Genomic DNA, 21,228 nt, shown 5'->3' with positions numbered 1-21,228 from the left:
GTTATGGAGCATACAAATAACAGAGGGTGTTGTGTCTCAGTGTATATTTCCCCCCTCCCTGTCACTGACACTCCGACTCTTAACAAGCGTCACGCTACCCGCTCAGCGGCTAGCCCTCACTGACCGTTCTTTAAATTGCAGCATTTGTTAGGTGTCGCTTCACCTTAAGCAATCAGCGGAGCCCCATCAGTGAGAAATGTTATCCACTTACCTCCTTGGACAGGGTTACATCCTGGGATGTACAGTACTTTACTACGTTACAACATCAACATTAATGTCCATGTCATAATGGTATAATTTAGAAGCCTTGCACAACCAGTAAAAAAAATTAACAAATAGTCACACACAGTATAAAAAACATCACTGAACTGGAAATCTAAAGATATTCTATGTAGCTCTCCAAGCCATAGTTTGTTTTTTGCAGTGGATCCTCTGAGAAATGAGGTCAAAATTTAACATGTGAAGAATCTAGCTCGTAGCAGAAAACGATAAAAGACAGGAAAAACTGTGGGCTGTCTCTGCTCAATCGTGCAAAAGTTAAATTTAACATTTCAGGCAAGTTTATCAGTCTACACTTGAGAGTGAATGCTCAGTAGCTGCTTGAGGCTTGATGTGTTATTGTCAGTGCAGTGAACTTTGTCCCTGCCAGAAGCTCTTTTGGTTGCGGAGTGTTTACTGATTCAGTTCTTAGAAAGCGAGCTGCCAGTGTGGAAGTACGTCAGATAAATGATGTACACAGTACGGCCTATGAGAATGGATTAGGGATTTTTGTACAATAATCTATGTCATTGATGTGAGTAGTGTCGCGTATAACATTTAAATGCTCTTCTACTAGATGGCAGGAGGTCCAATTAATTTGCCTTTCCACATGTCTGCATTCATACAAATGAATAATTTTGTCTTACAATAAACACGCCCACATTTCATACTAAATAGATGAGTAAATAAATGACGAAGATATTCTCGTAAAAGATAGATCTTATCTCAGTGAGGTTTTCCTGGTTACAAATAGCTGAAATGAAGTACATCAAAATTTGTCAGTAAATTGAGATGACCCCAAGATTATTTAATATATCTCTTGTGACGCTTTTTGTTTGTTGGTTCACGATGAGCTTTTTATTATGTAAAATATGTGACTTGTCTCAATTAAAAATGGGTGACATTGTTCCATTCTACAATATCAAGTAAGACAAATATGATGAACAATATTAAATGAGATGGGCCAAATTAAGTTACAGTTTTTAATGTCAGCGCTCAGTGATAAGGTTAGTGAGGTTATTTTTTGTGATCCAGTGAGGCTCAAACTGGCAGCCACAGTAAGTTCTTTAAGCTTTAATGGGTGCTTCACACCTGATACTCCCCAAAACACTCCAGCACACACCAAGTAGGCTGCCATGAGCTGACACCTGCCTTTCTGATCTTACTGTACATTCTACACTTTTGTGTTCATCAACAGGATCATTTAGTGTGTGTGGAAAGTCACATGGCCAGTGAATTATGAACAATGAGCAATTTATAGTTTTACACGTGAAAGATGGGGTTTAAAAATAGGTCTTTTAGACAGGCGGGGTTGTGTTTATTTTAAGCAAGTGGTCTTTAAATTCATCTGACCATTATCGCTGCTGTCATTTCACAGAGGGCCAACAACAATTGAGTGTTTCTGACAGCGTGAGCAGGCACTATTTTTGAAAGCGTTTTTTTTTAATAAAGGGGCTTTTGATGACAACAAGGCTATCAAATAAAAGATGTGTGGCCAAAGAATCCCAACAAAAGACCAAACTACAGTTCCTAGTGATATATTATTTTATAGCAAGGTGAGCAGAGTCAGAATTCTTTTTTAACTTCAAAATACATTTCAGGTGTTCCATTTGTCACACTAACAGTGATCAGCACCAGAATTAATCAACAACCTGCACGGTGGTTGCCTTGTGGTGGTCGTTGTCGAGATATGCGGTGAGAGACAGCACAAGAAAGTCGAGCTAGGCAACGGCGCTGTTTTTAACTTCAACAACTGACTAATCCCAGTGGACAACGGCGTGAGTGATCCTTCACCCATATAAACAGATGAGAAGGCCCTCCAATTCATCCAGGCGGAAAAAATGTTCTACGAGGTCGCACTGATCGAGCTCACGGCTCTGCACGGGAGCAAAGGCAAGTTCGAAGAGCGTGACGAGATGTTTTTGATGCCTGTGATGATAGAAAAGTGTGTTTTGTAGCCAATAATCTGTTTGGTTCGCCGTGCTATTTGCCTGGAGATTTCCAAAGTGATAGTCAAACAATCCCCTGATTTGACTGTGCACGCACAGGGTGTAGATAGATAGATAGATAGATAGATAGATAGATAGATAGATATAGATAGATAGATAGATAGATAGATAGATAGATAGATAGATAGATAGATAGATAGATAGATAGATAGATAGATAGATAGATAGATAGATAGATAGATAGATAGATATAGATAGATAGATATAGATAGATAGATAGATAGATAGATGGGGTGCACGTCATGTGCCTCATGATATTTATAATCAAAAACTGCAATTAATGAAATTTAGATGTATAGGATCTATGTTTATGAGGATTCAGTACATAGGAAATCCTCGAATTTGACTTTTCATAAGACAATTAAGAATTGAGGTCGTCTGGAACTTGTAACCTCTTTTACGTGACTCTGTATTTGTTTACCAACTGAGAGTTGAGGTCCTATCTGAAGTGTGCTGTTGAATAATCATATGTTGCTCTCGTGTGGCATGCTGACAGCGGGGAGGCACCCTGGTCAGACCTGGTCTGATGCTATGCACATTAGAGTTATTTTGAAACATAGTATTTTGATTTACCAAAGGTCACAGGCTAGCTTTTCTCCATGTGGGTTAAATAAGTTCAACTTAACGTTATGTGGACATTTTATATTTGTAGTGTCACCTTGCAAGCATGTTTGTCACGGTGCTCAAGTGGGTGTGACGAGTGTTGTTTGACCCCCTTATCTGCTCTCTTGGGCCCGTATCTCTGTACTCTTGTCCCCAGTTCTCAGTTGCTGGTCATCTGTGTTCTCAGAAGTAGCAGAAAGGCTGGCATTTTACACTATGTATTTTAAAACTTGTGTATACACAGGAGAGAAGATTTTGATAGCTGCCCTGAGTGTTTAGCTGGCAGACCGACTGCAATCCCATGCCCTGTGTTTGTGTAACAGGACCACAGGAAGAGTCTTCGCTGGGCTCTGCAGGATGGACAACCCCAGAGGAGCTCTCGGACCAGGCGTCCCAGGCACAGCACCTCGAGAGGCTGGCCCAGCTCTGCATCATGAGCAAACAGTAGGTCATGTAGGTAACACTAGGCTACTGTGTCTTTGCGTGATCTGTGAGTTCAAGCACTTAGTGAGCTATTCAGAAGTTCATTTTATAAATTTGTTTGATGGGAGTTGTACCAGAATATTACATATCATTATGTGCTTTTAACACATGATATTTAAAGACAGATTTGTAGATCAGTAGGTTTTTTAACAATTATAACAATACTCTGCGTTTACAGTAAGTGTTCCAATTGCCTTGAAAATATTAGTTTGGGTTTGATAAGACAGACTTTAATCAATCCACAAATGGAACAGAAAAAAGATAACACTTTGTAAGTAAGAGAATTGCCACATGAGATCTGGTCTCTTTTTTGGGCTGGTGGTGGTGACTGATGTCATTGCTTGGACCAAGGCATTGAAGATGATTGCAAAAGAGACTCAAGGACTTTCTCAGAAGAGGCTCAGCTGCGGTCTTTCTGTAAAATTCACTTTTTTTTTTATTCCAGATGGTGGTGTATCTGGGTAATAAATCCAAATGTCAGAGCCCAAAAATCAGTAAATGCATCAATGACTCAATCCCTGTTTCAGAGATGTCCTAGGAAGTCCTTTCCCACGTACTTTGATCAGCTGTCCACTACATGCCACTCTAAAGCCGTCATGCTGACACCGAGCCAGCAGAAGGGAAGTGTGGCCTTGCAAGAGCGAGTCTGGCATTTTGTCACACTAAACAAAACTTGTTCTACATGTTTACGCTAGACGTGAGGGTGACCCCGTGATGGGCCACATATGAGAAAACATAGTTGTGTTACAGTATCTGCATATTTCTTGCAAAACACTTATCAAGATTACTGCTACACAAAAGAGGCACGTGCCTGTAACTCAAACTGCAGGAATAGAATACAATCTACAATGTTAAATCCTCTCTCATTTAATAGTGTTTTGAGAAGATTTTTATCGGCAACTATGAATTTTCAGCTGTGCCGCCATTTTCGTGAGTCACATGACCTACATCCGCGGATGTACGTGAGCTCGCTCGCCAGGGAGCGAACTCAAGGTTTCACCGCTCGGCAGAGCTAGCTCTACAGACTCCGCATAATTCCGCCCGAAGAACCATCTGAATATTCAACATTATCTACAGCCACAGGTTCACATCTGTATGGAAGTATTCCTCAGTCTTTCCAATCAACCGATACTGCTATTTCTTCATCAGATGAGGATAAATCCGAGAACTCAGCACTGGGCATAAATGGTGTCCCATGTAATCGAGCGTTTGGTGCGGCACGTAACACATCACATCCACGCACGTAGGTCATGTGACTCGCGAAAATGGCGGCGCACCTGAAAATGTATAATTGTCGATGAAAATCTTCTCAAAACACTATTAAATGAGAGAGGATTTAACATCACGTTATCAAGATAGAGTACATATTACATGATCCATTTGATACATTTTTTACTCCAAACCACCGGAATTTTCCTTTAAATCTGCTTCTGATTTATGTTTCACATATATAACAATTTAAATTCAACAAAAATTTAAATCACACTCTGAAAATGTATTTTAATTGTTTTAAAATTGAGAAAGCAAATGCAAAAATCAAGATGAAACCAAAATAAATTGAGAACAACTTCACTTGGTGCATCTGGCAAATTTACTGTACGTGACATGGCACAGTATAAATTTGAGACACATGATGTCGGATTTATTTCCCCCCAGCATCCAGAAGACATTTTGGGTGTGATCACAACTTGAAGACCTTTTAGATTAGATTTTTAGATAAATTTCATGTCTGGAGTTGGTTTTACGGATGGCACATGTTTAAGCCTTGGCAGCGGTCACTGCTTCTCAGTGCATGTGATTAATGGTTTTCTCCCCCCCACTTCAGACCTCATCTTGCACTAGAGTATAGTGGCAAGGTAAGATACTATCCTGTTTGTCATTATTCACTAACTACAGTTCCAAACATTTGATCTATTCGATTCTAATCTGGACTACCGTCAGGCTGCCCAGATCCACCAGAGGGCCTTCGGTAACGATCACCCGATAACAGCCAGAAGCCTGGAGCTCATGGCAACAGTCTATGCTGAGATTGGCAAAACTGAATATTCAGGTATTTATGCCTATCATGAGATCACAAAAGTAATATTCACACTCAAGTCTGCTGTTTAGCAGTTTAATCTGTTTTTTTTCTGAGGGTCTGAAGCTACTCTTTAGTGAAATGAGTTATGCATCTGAATCTGCTAAGTAACACAACAAATCAGAGGTACACATTTTGAAACTAGGAATTTGAGCTATGACGAGCTCTTTTCCAAAATCCAAAAAAAAAAAACATTCATTGTGTACAGATTCTCATTGTTTTGTTGATGATTTAGGCATATACCTCAGAATAATCTTAACTCAATCATTCCCCTGTGAAGTTTGCGTGTTCTCGCTTTGTTTCCTCTGGGTACTCCCCGCAAGTTGGATTAATTGAATTTCCCCATCGGCGTGACTGTGCGGACAAAAATATATTGTACTCCACTTCTCGCCCAAAAGCCAAACAGACAGATGGAGTCCAGCTCCATCATAACCCAAAATTGGAGAAGCTGCATAGAAAATAGAATGGATTGAATGGTTAATTAAAACTGATTTATTGCGTAAAAACATTCACTTCAGCTGGCGCTCACAGCGTTAACTCGCTCAGAAAAGTTAGCATGTGTAATGTAGTTTGACTAATCTCCAAAGTGGACTTGGAGTGTGAAGCAGTATTGGGGAGTTGTCATGTGTCAATATGGTTCTCTTGCTAGACTCCTTGGGTCAGTGTGTGTCTGCGCTATCCAAACGCTTGGCTGCTGCTGAGTCCATCAGGGACACAGTCAACTATTTTCCTCCCTTGCATCGGGAAAAACGCTCAGAGGTTCGCCACAGAAAAGATTCTCTCCACCAACGGGATGACAAAGCAAAAGCCAAGGTAGAACCAGCTCCACCTGCGGACGCAGACCTTTATTTCATCCTTTTGGGGGACATTTCCTTTAAACTCTTGTATTTTTGTGTATTATTTAAAGACGAATCCTGTTTGCTGCTTGAAATTTGAATGTCGTCATTTTATCATTATTATTATCATTATTATTATTATTATTATTATTATTATTATTATTATTCAGTGTATCAATGGGAAAATCCCCGCATCCATCCTCAAGAAGCCAAGTCCCACTTATGGGTCTGACACAGAAGCCACCCAAAGACGGAAAGGCGAGCGGAGAGTTCGATTCCGGGAGCCGGAGACAACAGTGCATGGTGAGGGAACAAGATAACAATTTGTTGTCACAGAGAGAAAGAAAGAAGACAGAAATTGTGATTATTAGGAAATTGAAGTTATTGTGATTTAAAAAGCTTGCACCCGTGACATCCTGGTCCTGGCCCGTCAGTACAATATCTAAATACCAGTAAATAAGAGCAAAAAAAAGTAGGGGAGTATAGCAGATAAGAATTTTAATGAAAAAAGTTAAAGACTTAATGACGGTGAAAACAAACCCATGTTCATGTTTTCTAAAGCCAGTGAAGGGTTCACCAAAACAGATTATGTTCCACTGTCTTTTAATTAACGTTACAATTTTGAATAATTTATTGAATTTCCCAGTTCCCCCAAATGCAAACTGCTACATTCCTCCATCTTCATTCCAAGAGCGATGAGGACGCTTTGGTTGCACAAAACAGTAGCATTGTTCAAAATGTGAGGATTCTCCATTATGTTGCTCTTCGAAATAATGCAATGCAGCGAGCGATGTAAACATCAGCAAATGATTTGTTCCACAGATTTAATTATGCATGTAAAAAAAAAAAAAAGGCCCACTCTAGCTCCCCTCTGAGAGATAATAAACTCTCTGGGGATCAAACAACTGCTGTGCATCCCAGATTTTGCCTCTTTTTCCCTGACGTGCTGATTTTCTGTCGGCTTCACAGACATTCCTTCCTGTGACGACACAGGCGGTAAGTCTGTGTGCAAGCGTACGGACTCACTTGACGCACGAGAAATTGTCAGCAGCCTTCCACTTTATATTTCATTATTTTATTAATCACAGTGGTGTGCTGCATTCAGAGTCATTAACGTTTTCCTGACTTCCTGGACGTTATATCGGGCACAGGTGTCAAATTCAAGGCCCAGAGGCCAGATCGGGCCCGCCGCAGGATTTTATGTAGCCCGCAGAGGCAATCATATGTATCAACTTCCATAATTTTGGTTAAAATCTGTGACAAAATTTCAAATTGTCATATCATAAATGATAATGTTGAGATGTAACAAGCATTTTTGTTACCAAACAACATTAGTTGAAAAACCCATTACTCTTGATTTCTGATTACGAAACTAGTTGATAAATTTGATGTGTAAATATGATGAGGCGATTGAATATTTTAGTTTCACAGTCCTAATGGATCTCTGAGGGAAACCATAAGTAAAATGCGGCCCATGATAAAAATGAGCTTGACACCTCTGATCTAGGGGTTTCTATATACAAAGTGAACTCATTAGTTCAAATGAAAAATACTTTTCAAACACTACTTAGACACTCTGTCGTTGCTGTTGCATGATTACAATGTAGCATGTTTGCCTTCCACATCAACTGTTGAAGAATTAACTCAATTCCACCATGATAACAATAATATGTATTGTTTTAAGTGTATTTTGCAACATTCATACAAAGCAAATACTTCATATACATGCATTGCAATGTGTTGCTCTACTTATTTTTGTGCCACTACTGAAGAATTTATCAATCATCCGGAAGCAGAAAATCATTTTACTCTACCAGCGTAATGCATCATGTGATGTGCAGGTACTAGATTTTCTAGTAGTCGTCATTGCTCACTACTTCTTAAGATGTATTGTGCGAAGGGCAATAAAAGTATCAGTCTAATATCCACACTACATATTCTAGCGGCACTCCAAAATGGTAACTTGACTAAATGGGGATTTGGTTGAGGAGTGTTTCTAAGCACAGCTGTGGCCATGTTGTTAGTGCCATTCCGCTTTAAGACTATCAACGCGAGTGTGTGAAAAGGTTGCACTCTTAATCTTAAAATTCTAAATAGTGTCTACAAGGAAGAGTGCTGTATTCTTTTTATCAAAATTGTCTTATTCACTGTATTTCATCTTTTGTGTGTCTGTATGTATGTCTAGCCTATGAGACACCACCCTCGCGGCCTCACATGGTCCTTTTCACTTGCATCTTCCTGATGATGTCCTTCGTGGGCATCGCCATGTACTGTACAGATCGACGGCGTCCGCAGCGAGCGTGCGAGCAGCTGGAGGCCGCTCTGGCTGTCTACCTGCTTCACATGAAGCAGCTTGTGTGGGGTTGTTGGATATGGCTGACCATGCAGTGATGGGACCGACCGCATGAGGAGACATGCGGTATACAGTACTGCATGAAACCTACACACAGTCCACCTGTAGCACCCATGTGTGAAAACCTGTTTGATTTATTTGATCTCCTTGACATCCAATGTCCATGTAGTAGTACACTCTTAGTCCTCACTGGTAAGACAATTCACAGTAACTAGTGATTTGTTTCCCCCCTACAATTACTGACTCTTATGGATTACATGTATGCAGCTAAGCCTCACTAGTAAATTATTCTGCTGTACTAGTACTACTATAGTGTGTTACTGGGCCAATTTATTGGTATGCATTTCGCACTAGTAGCCTCCTGGTCCCAGTGTGTAGTAGCCCAGGGATTTTACCTCACTAGTATCACGTAGTTCTCTTACAAATATGCCATGCAACTAATGTGCAGAAATCTCATAAAGTAGTGAAATTGTCTTTTTTTTTTTATCAATAAGACACAGCTATTCTAGTGACGATAAAGAGTGTACTAGTACATGAACTTTAGCCTGGATTGTAAGGGTATTGAATAAATGCTTAAGCAGCTTTCCCAACCCAAGCTCGTATGTGTACAGTATGTACACATTCACACTGTGTTGGTGTCACCGCTTCTTTTTCCTCCCATTCCCGAGTTTTGCACACTTAACTCACATATCGCTTGCCGCACTTTATTCTTCAGCTGGCCTCTGTTGTAAGTTATTTACGTTGAATACAAAAATTGTGTATATGTGACATGAAATTGAATGTGTCTGTGCAGTACACTAACAAGTATCATAATATTCTGCTTTGTATTTGTCTGCGAGTGAAAGTAAATCAACTTATTGGGCGTCAAATTAGACACACTTGCACAAATCGATATCGATAATCGTGCTCAGTTTTCTTTCAGTTATTTTGGAGATGCTTTCCACCATTACGACGACAACAAATAACCATTGTTAAATTAATACATTCTCGGTCAATGTTGATTTTTTTTTTTTTTTTTTTAATCTTTGTAAAGGGTGTTTTTTATGCAGGGCTGGTACGAGATCTTGTGTAAGTGTATTTAATGTGTCCTCTGAGTGTATTTGGCAGCTGTAATTCGTGTGAAATGAGGAGGAGGACACAAACTGCTTGCAAAAATTGCTACAATTTGTCTGAAAAATATGCCCGATTATATAAGGTTTCAAACTATTTACAGTCATCTGTGGTTGAGTGACAGCTGGAGCGTGTTTAATTTCCAGCATATGAAGACATTTTGAGACCAAACACAAACGACAGATAGAACCAATTATGATATGAGGCCCGTTTATCAAAGCATAATTCAAACCACCATATATATTTAGGCCCGCGTCACATTGTACCTCTCATTATGAGCAATAACACATTTCCCATATTTACCATTAAAGCCGAGTTCTTCGTGTAATGGATTTCAGGGAATGTGGATTACGTCAAAGCAATATCTTTTTGTTGAATCTTTATTTTTTCTGCTTCCTGAGACTCTGAAGCTGCCGTCTCAGGCTATATATAATACTTGTATGGAAACAAAGAGGGTACAGTATATGCACTCTTGTAAACAGAGCTGTCAATGTGAAGAATTTGTATGCACATTTACCTTTGCCGCATTTCGGTCACTTTGTTAGAAGTGCCTTTTTGGACTGATTTCTTGGTTCCTTCTCATTTGTGATTTCAGTTTGTTTTGAATAAAACTCATGAAATGGATATTGACTTTGATAGATGTTTCTTTTATGGCATTTAATATTTATATTTAGATAGTAGATTGTATACAGTAGCAAGTAGCCTGAGATAGTGTGTGACACAAGTTGCTAAAAGCATTTTGGGACAGATATATATTATACATGGATATATAATATACAAATATATTGGAAGTACAAGTTCACCACAAGAGCATGCTCTTTTAGTATTGTTGCTGCAGCATGCAGTATGAAGTGTGAACCTAGAATAAAACAAAAGTCACATTTATTGGTATATAAAACAAGGTGTGTGATCCATTCAGATCTAAAAGCAGCTGTATTATTATTTTGTCATGCATTTGGTCTCATGCATAAGGTTCACAAAGACATGATTCAACAAAGTGTCCAAGGCATTAACACTCCATTTCTGAGTATCATAATGGCCCCGTCACACCATGACATTCTGGTCAGCATTCTATAGCGTTTGAGGAAACGTTGGTAGTCGCCCATGGTCGCCGGGATAGCTCCAGAAGAGCGTTGTTGAACGCTAGTGAACGTCAATGATCGCTGGGAATCGGCGGAGAACGCCGGTCCGGAAAAAAAGTTTTGAACACGCACAAAAGTTATCACCGAGACCAGCGTTCATCAATGTTTAATTTTAAACGCTGCAGAACGTTCAAAATGTTCGTGGAACGTTTTACTAAGGTTCGCCGAGCATTGCACGCGTTTGGCTATCGTTAGTCAGTCGTAATTCTAGCTTTACTAGGTTGTTACTTAATCATTTGCTTTGCAGTGAACGACTCACTGGCGACCTGTCAACGACCACTGAACAATCCCCTAGCGCACACAGCGTGTAACTAAAGTCAAACAAACATCGTTTGTAGTACATTGAGCGTCATTTGTGTGTTTCTCGAACGTCCATGCATATGGGTATATAAACCAATGCTTTGTAAGCAAGGTCCATTTAATATTAAGCTACAGTAGAGAGCACCTACTATGGAAGATCTAGAAAGCAGCAATTCGTTTTTGCGGAAAAACTCCACCAGACTATCCTCAACAGCACGGTCCAGGATCCTGCAATCCTTACTCTGCTTCTTTTGTCTCTTTGTCGGACCGTCCTCACTGGGGTTTGCAAGGTGTTTAGGGTGCCCAGGGGGTGTCACATGGTGTGTGACTTCGCGGACGTGGTCTTCCTCCTGCTGTTGTTTTTCCTCCAAACACATTGCTCGTGATGAAAGAGGCTTATCTTTCTTACTAACAGCTCGAGTTGCTGAAGTCCGCGCCCTAACTTTTTTTCTTCTCGGCAGCATGATGCTCACTGTTCTAACTCACGACAACAACTGAAGTGACTATGAACTTTTCAACGTTTTAGTGCCGGTTCCACGATAAAAATTACACGCCAGCAAAACGCTTTTCTGTCGTTATTCACCCATTGGTCACACGCTCAACACGCTCGTCTTACGTTGACAAATCGTTTGCACACGCTAATGGTTTTTAGGGGTATCTTATTTGCTCGCTGTTACACGCTTTTCGTGCGTTAGACACGCTTTTTGTGCGTTAGACACACGTTAAGTCATGCGTTAGACACACGTTAATCACACGCCAGATGTGTCATCCGCGTTTGAGAACGCTAAAATAGAACGATTGAAATGTTCAGAGGATGTTGACCAGAACGTCATGGTGTGACGGAGCCTTAAAATGGGAGTACATCTGCTATGAGATAATAGCGCTAATTCAGATGAAAGAAGGAATATACTGTGTCGATGGATTTTCTTAGGGGAAATCAAGAAGCTAGAGAACAAAGCTAAATAATTTAGGTCACACTCTGGACAATGGGAGCAAAAGCCAACTGATTTTGATTGTCGACAGAGGCAAACATTGTTGTTCCTCGAGGGCAGGAGAGAAAACTGCGTAGACTATAGAGTGTGTGTTTGTGTGTGTGGGCATCTTTTGCATTCTAGATGAGGCCAGTTTTGAGGTCAGAGCTGCGGCGAGAGGAGCGTACAAGGAGTCGATCCTTCTCGTGGATAAGGCTGTCCAGCAGGTCTTCTTGTCTGTAATTGTGGAAGACCTTGAGAAAGGCCAGCACGGAGATGGCCAGCCAGGTGAGCCACGCAGCCCATAGGCCAAACTGCAAGTGGGGGACAACAAGTTTTAGGGATGAGGGATGGAGGTTTTGTTAGCTCCTTACAATGGTGACAGCGGGACTTACCTGAGCTATAGCAAACTGATCATAGAAAGCAGAGTTGTTCAGGCCCAGTTCTAGATCAGTGTCCTGCAGGTCTTCACAGCTACAGTACATGAAATAATACACGTTAACATTCATTCACAACAAATATTTTCTATCGGGTTGAAGGGCAGGACTCTGCGGAGGCCAGTCAACTTCATTCATACCAAATTGTTTATGGACATTGTTTTGTGCACTGGAATAGAATGGCAGTTGGTCCTGATGACATACCAGTGGAGGTATGGAAGCAAAGAGTACCAGAGATGCATTATTTGCCTTGAGGATGCTAATTGAAAAGTACAGAGAAGTTCAGAAGGAGCTACATTGTGTCTTTGTGGATCTAGAGAAAGCCGATGACAGAGTACCAAGAGAGGAACTGTGATACAGCATGTGGAGGTCTGGTGTGACGGAGAAATATGTTAGAATCTTACAGGACATGTATGAGGGAGGCAGGACAGTGGTGAGGTGTGCTGTAGGTGTGACAGAAGAATTTAAGGTGGAGGTGGAACTGCATCGGGGATCTGCTCTGAGCCCCTTCCTGTTTGCTGTGGTAAAATGAGGTTAGACTGGAATCCCCTTGGACTATGAAGTTCGCAGATGATATTGTGATATGCAGTGAAAGCAGGGAGCAGGTGGAGGAACGATTAGAAAGATGGAGGCATGCATTGGAAAGGAGAGGAATGAAGATTAGCCGAAGTAAAACAGAATATATGAGCGTGAATGAGAGGGGTGGAGGGAGAAGTGTGAGGCTACAGGGAGAAGAGATAGTGAGGGTGAACGAGTCCAAATACTTGGGGTCAACAAACCAGAGCAATGTTGAGTGTGGTAAAGAAGTGAATAAAAGGGTCCAAGCAGGTTGGAACAGATGGCATAAAGTGTCTGGTGTGTTATGTGACAGAAGAGTCTGCGGTAGGATAAAGGGCAAAGTTTATAAAACAGTGTCCATGATGTACGGATTAGAGACAGTGGCACTGAAGAAACAACAAGAAGCAGAACTGGAGGTACCAGAAATGAAGATGTTGATGTTCTCGGTCGGAGTGAACACGTTGGATAGGATTAGAAATGAGCTCATTAGAGGAAGAGCCCAAGTTGGATGTTTTGGAGACAGGGTTAGAGAGAGGAGACTTTGATGGTTTGGACATGTCCAGAGGAGAGAGAGTGAGTATATTGGTGGAAGGGTGCTGAGGATGGAGCTGCCAGGCAAAAGCGTGAGAGGAAGACCAAAGAAAAGGTTAATGGATGTTGTGAGGGAAGACATTACGACAGTGGTTGTTAGAGAGGAAGATACTCGAGATAGGCTTAGATGGAAAAAGATGACACGCTTTGGCGACCCCGAACGGGACAAGCCAAAAGGAAAAGAAGAAGAAGAAGAGTTTTGTGGACTGGTGCACAGACATGGAAGAGGAAAGAATAATCCCCAAACTAAGTGTCACAAATCTCCTGGTATGTTTATCACTTTGAAATAATATTGTGCGAAAATGATGAAATCGCGCAACGTTGAAAGCATCGGTCATGAGACACACTAACAAGCAACAACATTGGAGGACAGTGAAAGTTTCCTCGATTTACAGACGGAAAGACTAGAATTGTGCAGCACGGTGTGTCATTCTCTTACCTGCTGGGCAAGGTGCCACCTTCGGTGATGGAGTCGCACCAGAGGTTGAAGCCCACGCTGACCATGGTACTCGACAGGAAGACAGTGAACACCACCAAGGAGCTGATCAGCAGGTTGAGGAAGGCATTGAAGATCGAACTGCAAAAAAAAAAAAGTGTGACATTTATGACCCATCCAGCCATTTTTTTTTTAACTGTGGTTAGACTCATTAGGGTCACGGGTGGGTTGGAGACAAACACACTGCACATATAAAATAGAACAAACGATTCACAATCATACCTACGCTTATGGAAAATTTAGAGCCTACGGTTATAAAATGTGAGGAGAAGAGTCAGAAAACCCACAGGGGAAAATTTCAACCTCCACATGATGGTCTGCCTCAAATTTATGCATTCATTCAATTTCCGCATTGTATTCATATTCTGTATAATGCATCATGCCCACATCAATTATACTGCCAGTATTTAACAATAATGTGACAATATTGGCCCTACAAGATGTTCAAAGTTGAGAGCTCACGAGCACAAAAAGTCCTGATATCGCGCCATTACTGCTGGTTGGAAATAGCCAATGCTCACCACTAGAGGGCATATTTTGGGAGAGCTCAGTCCATCCATCCATTTTCTAAGACGCTTATCCTCACAAGGGTTGCAGGAGTGCTGGAGTCTATCCCGGCTAACTTTGGGCGAAAGCCGGACTACACGATCAAAATTGTCACTGATGTAATATCCATCCAACCATCCATTTTCTTCACCGCTTATCCTCATGAGTGTCGTGGGGAGTGCTGGAACCTATCCCAGCTGTCAACACGCAGGAGGCGGGGTACACCCTGAGCTGGTTGCCAGCCAATCGCAGGGCACATGGAGACAAACAGCCGCACTCACAATCACACCTAGGGGCAGTTTAGAGTGTTCAATTAATGTTGCATGTTTTTGGAATGTTGGAGGAAACTGGCGTGCCCAAAGAAAACCCACGCAGTCACGGGGAGAACATGCAAACTCCACACGGGCAGGTCCGGGATTGAACCCCGACTTTAGAACTGTGAGGTCAACGCTTTACCAGCTGACCCACTGTGCCGCCTGATGTACTATAATGTACTTACTAATATAATCTAATACTTAATTAATGTATTTACAGTACATTAATTCATTTTATTCCCATCTGAGTTTGGCAACAGTATTTCTCAGCAATCACGTGGCTTTTCGGAAGCCTCATGTTGTACGTTTTCATATAGTATAGTGAAGCCCTTTATATTTGTCTTTCAGCATTTGCAAATTCTCCTAATCACAGATTTTTTTAGATAACTATAATTTCCTCTGTTTGTCAATGCAAACCTCACTTTTTTTGGTTTTTACACCACTGGAAGTGTTACCTAGGTGGCATTGGGTATTTTGGTGCAACGCAACTATGCTGAAGTGAACTGAGGAGCTCCATGCCGACAAACGTTGCTTATCGTGCCCATCTCGTGGCAATTTGATGCCAAGGAAATTTTTGAAAGTGAGTGGTGGAGTTTTATTAAGACAAAAGTAGTTAGTAAAGCAGAAAATGTGTCATACTAAGACATTATTGAAATTTAAGTGGAAATAAAGTGTTTATTCAGAAATTAAATATGCTTCCACTGCATCATGGGATTTTGATTGAAGTCACACAGTATTAATATAATTTTTATTATAATTTTTATAATCTATTTGAACCTGATTACCATATTAAACAAAGAAAAACTTGGAAACTAAAATAATGTAACATACTTTTTCTTGCAGGACGTCATGTGATTTGGGTGAGCGGACTGACAAAAAAAAAAAAAAGATTTCTGTGCAGTTATAGCAGAACATGAGGCTTCTCTTTCCCGAGCATCGCTTGAGTTTGTGCTGTTCTGTGCACTTGATTTAAAATGACTCCGGAAGCAAAGCGCACGACTGAAGAACCCCATTCAAACTACACTGTGTCCACTATTGTGTGTGTGTGTGTGTGTGTGTGTGGTGTGTGTGTGTGTGTGTGTGTGTGTGTGTGTGTGTGTGTTTTAAAGTAATTTACTGGCAACTGTGTTTCCACCAATTTACTGTCATTTAAGTTCACAGTAGCATATAATTAGGGAACCGTATGAATCAGTCGCACCTTCAGTTATTGTGAAAGTCATACTGTATACAGTTCTGGTGGACACTATGATATTGAATTGCATTAACCTACAGGCTTGACAGGGATATCCTGTAAAAAAAAAAAAAAAAAAAGACAAGTATGAAATATCTAAATGAACCTACAGTGTAACAGTTATTACAAATCTTTTTCCTTTTTTTCTGGGCAATTATTTGTGGATCTTCTCACTGATGCTTGGTCCCTGTTACAATAAGGCAGTGCCTGTCCAAGGCATCAGCAAATTAGCTGCAGGTTGGGACTTTCTGGCCACTCGCTAGATCGAAAAAATGTTTAACTGCTTAAATGGAATGATGCCTTAAGGGCTTGCTGTGGCTCTGTCTGGCAAACTAGAATCATGCCTTTTCGTAATTTTTCTAGCATGACTGTCATTCCTGTGTGTTTCTGCTTGTCAAGCTCAAAGCAGAATGCAATTGCAACGGTCGGAATAAGAGGGCCATAAAATCTTACACACGATATTTGTAATGAGAACAAGTGTCCGTACAGTACTCACTCGTCGTGCCCTTTGCAAAGGAAGAAGAGCAGCCTCCAGGCCTGCACTGCGGACAATATGAGCGAGGCTATCCCGACAAAAGCGATGAAGCTGCAGGAGGACTCGGCTCCCCACTCCTCCACGATGAAGCGCTGCTTCGACACAGTGATGTTCTCATTCTGCCACATCCCCCGCGTGAACAGCAAACATTTGCCGCCGAAGTCCTCCGTGTTTTCGGACAGGGGCACCACGGCAATGAACCCGAACACGAAGGCCAAAAAATAGAGAATGCATTGAGCAAAAATTAAATTATCTAGGGCCATTTTTGCCGTCTCCTTCCACTGTGCGGGATTCCGCCGGGGATGCGCATGCGCAGTGGAGGTAGGCGCAGCATCACAAGACGCGCTGGCCTGCAAGCTAATAAACGCGCCTGGCATCTTGGCGTAGATGCGACGTCATAGCCAGTCGGTCACTTGCTTTTTTTGCTTCTTCTGAAATGTATTGTCTTTTCGTGCAAATATATTAAATTCACGTGTAAAAAAAAATTTTAAAAAAATGAAAAAAAAATAACAACAAGACAGCCTTTTCAGGGATGAACACTGAAACTGGTCGAAGTATACATAAACGCATGCATGCATTCAAAGGACCAGCAGGACATCACGCTCAGTAGAGTAAGTGTGTTTATCTGATAAAACAGTCATTGTCTTAAAATCATTGCACTAATCTGGAGACAACTTCAGATTTTTTTCATTTGGTGTTTTGGATTTGGATGGTTGTGACAAAAATAGCATTACTCAATGAATGGAATTATTTTGGAAAGGAGCAGGAAGACCAAAGAAAAGGTTGATGGATGTTGTGAGGGAAGACATGAGGACAGTGGGTGTTAGAGAGGAGAATGTACGAGATAGGCTAAAATGGAAAAAGATGACACGCTGTGGCGACCCCTAACAGGACAAGCCGAAAGAAAAAGAATATTTTGGAAAGGGCACTAGCCACTGTTAACTCAGGAGCAACAATTTAACTAAGATGATAATTTGAAGAATACACGTTTATGGTCTGCTTATTGAGTTTCGTAACTGTTTTGAAATTCATCATTTTTACATTTTACTCATTAGGTTATATTGATTACATGTTGGCTAATGTGTGAATGGACGATTAATTAATTAATCAAACAATGAATGTTGATTGAATTCAAAGTTTTATTTATTAAAGGTTTTTTTATTCATTTAATATATGAATCCACATACACATAATCCATTCATTTTAAATCATTTTGGGTTTCAATATGCATCTGTGAGGATAAAAGTTTCCAATTTGAAGTTAATCAGTGTACCTAAATGGTTTAACAGTCGCACTTCTTTTTTTTTAAATGTATGCCCCATCCATTTTGGCCATCACTGTGGTTCCACCTTATATGCAATAAAAATACATGAAATTGATTGGACCACATAAACAATGACAGGGAGAGCATAAACAAGGTACAACGTTTTTGACCTTGTAAACAAAAACATTTGGTCAGCATTAACGAGAGTTTGTTAAAAAAAAAAATGTCAGTCTTAAAGACAGAGCCAGGGGCGCTCATTTGATGTGCTTCACTGGGTCCATCTGGACCATCAAATCCAACCTGGCACTGCTTACAGGGGCCTCAAGTGGATCATTCCAATATTTGGCATCTTTCAGTTTGATTCACGGTGCAGTACACAATTGTAAATCACAACAACAATGAAATCAAAACTTCACTGACAGTGTTAATCGAAACAAAGTATTATTACCTTTGAAAGGCAAAATACTGGGTAAAGTTCTGGTAGCTCATTTTAGAAGATTCTGTTGGATGAAAGCCTGTTCAAATATTTTCATAATTACAAATGGATCCATCCATTTTTCACACCGCTTATCCTCACTAGCGTCTTGGGGCTTGTAAAGATGTTGAGGACAAAGCGACAATGATTCATCTTCAGCGACTCATTTAGCATCAAAGAAAATGAATAGTGCAATCTTCCTGTGAGATATTTAGTGCCTGCAGTGGGGCAGACAAGTATTTATATGAGAACCGTGCACACATCAGATGGCTATTTGTATCCATCATGCAAACAGCACAGTTTTGCATCCACTCTGCATGTGATTTATGTCATTTGCCCCACACCCCTCAGCACATTTCCATCACGTTATCATATTAGCTTGGTTATTGCGTGTAGTTGAGCACACACGGGGTGTTGACAATAAAACGGATTCAATTTCTTGCCTTAGCTCCATTATGTATTTCATCCATTTCCGTAGGCAGCTTTTTTATTGTTGGTTACCCGATTTCAGACTGTTATAAGACTTTTCTAATAAAGCAAAGCATGACAATACGTGCTGAAGTGTTTGGACAGAGGTTGTCTGCCGCCGAAGTTTGATCGAAGATCAAATGTAGATAAAGGGCAGACAAGTCCATAAGGCTTTCCCAATAAGTGCAAATGGGATTCCATGCACACCCACGTACAGAAGTCCTCAAAGTCTCACTTCTAAATAAAACAGCATGTGTGGGCTCATGAACCGGCACCCAGGGGACACCTGCAGCAAAAGTGTGTCAGGCTGAAATATGTGCTAAGTTATTCACCCCCTTCAACAGAATACAGAGGTAGAGAAGAAGGTGGGGGCGAGGTAGACGAGGAGGAGGATGTTAAGCCAAATGTAGTCCCTGGATTCAGACATGGGAGCAGTGGGCAGGAGGTCATCCATTTTTCATGAGATGCGATGGCGGCAAAGCAAATACACTTTATCGAGCGCACTGAACAATCTAACGTGTGCTTTCAAGGACGGCGTGAAATGAGATGCATTTGGGCTTCAATTTGTCTGCTGCGCGTCCTTCCGGTGTTGGCCACAACATTATAACAACACACGGTGGCTGCACAATTCATTTGGACGGGTTTTAATCAGCCAAAGGTTTAATAATTCACACATGATTAATAATTTCTGAGAAATAAATTATTGAAGGATCGTCTTTTAGGTGAAATAGAGAGAGTGGCAAGGTGTGGCAGGACAATAAATAGGAGCAACGCTCACAAAAAGCAATTTACTGACGACAAGGGGGATGCACACCAACCAGTTTTATATGCTGCCACAATGGATTGGAAATACCAGTTTCCCATACCACGTATCTGGTTATTGTCATATGTGAGGTAGATTCCATCCCATCTGATTTTGAAACAGTACAGTAATCCCTGAGGACCAACAACCTTTCACACATATTTACAAGACCACTTAGCAGGAATTAAACCCATGAACATCCAGCACAGTAATCAGATGAGTTAACCTCTACACCATCAACAACCCTGACCTTAAGTATGTATGATATTATTAAAAATTAAAATAATCTGTGTCAAAGCTGGCGGCACGGTGGTTTCAGCTGGTAAAGCGTTGGCCTCACAGTGTCACGACCCATCGGAACGAAGTTAGGAACCAAATGCAGGATTCGTCAGATGCAAGATAGTTTGGGGAAAAACGTTTATTATTAGAAGGTCGGGGATCGGACAGGCAGTCAGGTGCAGCAGCGGTAGTTGGGACGTCGGGCGAAGAGAGCAGGTGAGCGGGCAGGCAGGAGTCGGTACACGGGAGATCGATCAAGGCAGGCAGAAGTGTCAAAGGAGTCAGGCTTACGGGGTCGGTCGGAGAACTGGCGAAGGTCGGTACACACGGGTTGACGATCAGGGATACGAGAGTGCTGGAACGGGACATGAACCTCAACGATCTGGCCCGGACCAGTCGTCATCGGGGTCATATAAATACACAGGATAACCAGCCCGCATGAGGTGCAGGCGTGCGCCTCCCAACCCGCACAGCCCGGGCTGGAGCGGCAGGATCATGACACACAGTTCTGAGGTCTCAGGTTCAAACCCCGGACCTGCCTCGCATGTTCTCCCCACCCCTGCATGGGTTTTCTCCGTGCACTCCGGTTTCCTCCCACATTCCAAAACATGCAACATTAATTGGACACTCTAAATTCAACCTAGATGTGATTGTGAGTGTGGCTGTTTATCTCCATGTGCCCTGCGATTGGCCTGCAACCTGTTCAGGGTGTACCCTGCCTCCTGCCCATTGACACCTGGGATAGGCTCCAGCATTCCCAGCAACCCTCATGAGGATAAGCGGCAATAAAAATGGATGGATGGATGTGTCAAAGTTTCCAGGACTGGTGTCATAAAAAAGACATTTTAAAACTAAACTACAAGCTGTTCCCAAACATTCACACTCACAACAATAGACAAGTAACAGGCTTTATTTAACATTTTGAGTGAAGCACTTGTGCTAACCACCATCCTGTCTATGAGCTCTTCAAAAAATTTGCATTTTAACCAAATGCCCCATGTCACATTCCCTTGTTATTGTTTTTTTTTTTAATCACTATGTGCCAGTCCTCGCGACATGCTGCAAAACATTCCTGCCGTCGTCGTGTGCA

General features: G+C 41.3%; 2 protein-coding genes across 3 annotated transcripts; one reads left to right on the top strand and one right to left on the bottom strand.

Annotated features, from left to right (window-relative positions):
• Positions 1-1,892: 1,892 nt before the first annotated feature.
• c15h14orf180 (chromosome 15 C14orf180 homolog) lies at positions 1,893-10,369 on the top strand. The gene is made up of 8 exons (XM_061844795.1): positions 1,893-1,953; positions 2,026-2,151; positions 3,194-3,314; positions 5,179-5,209; positions 5,295-5,403; positions 6,080-6,243; positions 6,437-6,569; positions 8,452-10,369. Exons 2-8 carry the CDS (start codon positions 2,100-2,102, stop codon positions 8,655-8,657), a joined length of 816 nt encoding a protein of 271 aa, XP_061700779.1. The 5' UTR covers positions 1,893-1,953; positions 2,026-2,099; the 3' UTR covers positions 8,658-10,369.
• Positions 10,370-10,412: 43 nt separating this feature from the next.
• On the bottom strand, positions 10,413-17,225 carry LOC133513746 (transmembrane protein 179). Of its 2 annotated transcripts, XM_061844797.1 has the most exons (5): positions 16,812-17,225; positions 14,168-14,305; positions 12,538-12,616; positions 12,331-12,456; positions 10,413-10,588 (listed from the first exon to the last, which is right to left on the bottom strand). In XM_061844797.1, exons 1-5 carry the CDS (start codon positions 17,111-17,113, stop codon positions 10,550-10,552), a joined length of 684 nt encoding a protein of 227 aa, XP_061700781.1. In that variant the 5' UTR covers positions 17,114-17,225; the 3' UTR covers positions 10,413-10,549. The 2 variants fall into 2 exon arrangements, with proteins under 2 accessions (XP_061700781.1, XP_061700780.1); XM_061844796.1 differs by having other exon boundaries at positions 10,413-12,456.
• Positions 17,226-21,228: the final 4,003 nt, after the last annotated feature.

The sequence above is a fragment of the Syngnathoides biaculeatus genome, chromosome 15 (assembly GCF_019802595.1).
Source record: "Syngnathoides biaculeatus isolate LvHL_M chromosome 15, ASM1980259v1, whole genome shotgun sequence".
Taxonomy (NCBI): domain Eukaryota; kingdom Metazoa; phylum Chordata; class Actinopteri; order Syngnathiformes; family Syngnathidae; genus Syngnathoides; species Syngnathoides biaculeatus.
Note: the sequence above shows the minus strand (reverse complement) of the source record. Positions and strands in the feature narration are given on the sequence as shown.

Coding starts and splice junctions, on each gene's coding strand:
- c15h14orf180 (XM_061844795.1), top strand. CDS start 2,100: ATGTTCTACGAGGTCGCACTGATCGAGCTCACGGCTCTGCACGGGAGC. Junction 2,152..3,193: donor GGCTCTGCACGGGAGCAAAG/GCAAGTTCGAAG, acceptor TTTGTGTAACAG/GACCACAGGAAGAGTCTTCG. Junction 6,244..6,436: donor ATGACAAAGCAAAAGCCAAG/GTAGAACCAGCT, acceptor ATTATTATTCAG/TGTATCAATGGGAAAATCCC.
- LOC133513746 (XM_061844796.1), bottom strand. CDS start 17,113: ATGGCCCTAGATAATTTAATTTTTGCTCAATGCATTCTCTATTTTTTG. Junction 12,617..14,167: donor GGTGGCACCTTGCCCAGCAG/GTAAGAGAATGA, acceptor CATGTACTGTAG/CTGTGAAGACCTGCAGGACA. Junction 12,457..12,537: donor ATCAGTTTGCTATAGCTCAG/GTAAGTCCCGCT, acceptor CCCCACTTGCAG/TTTGGCCTATGGGCTGCGTG.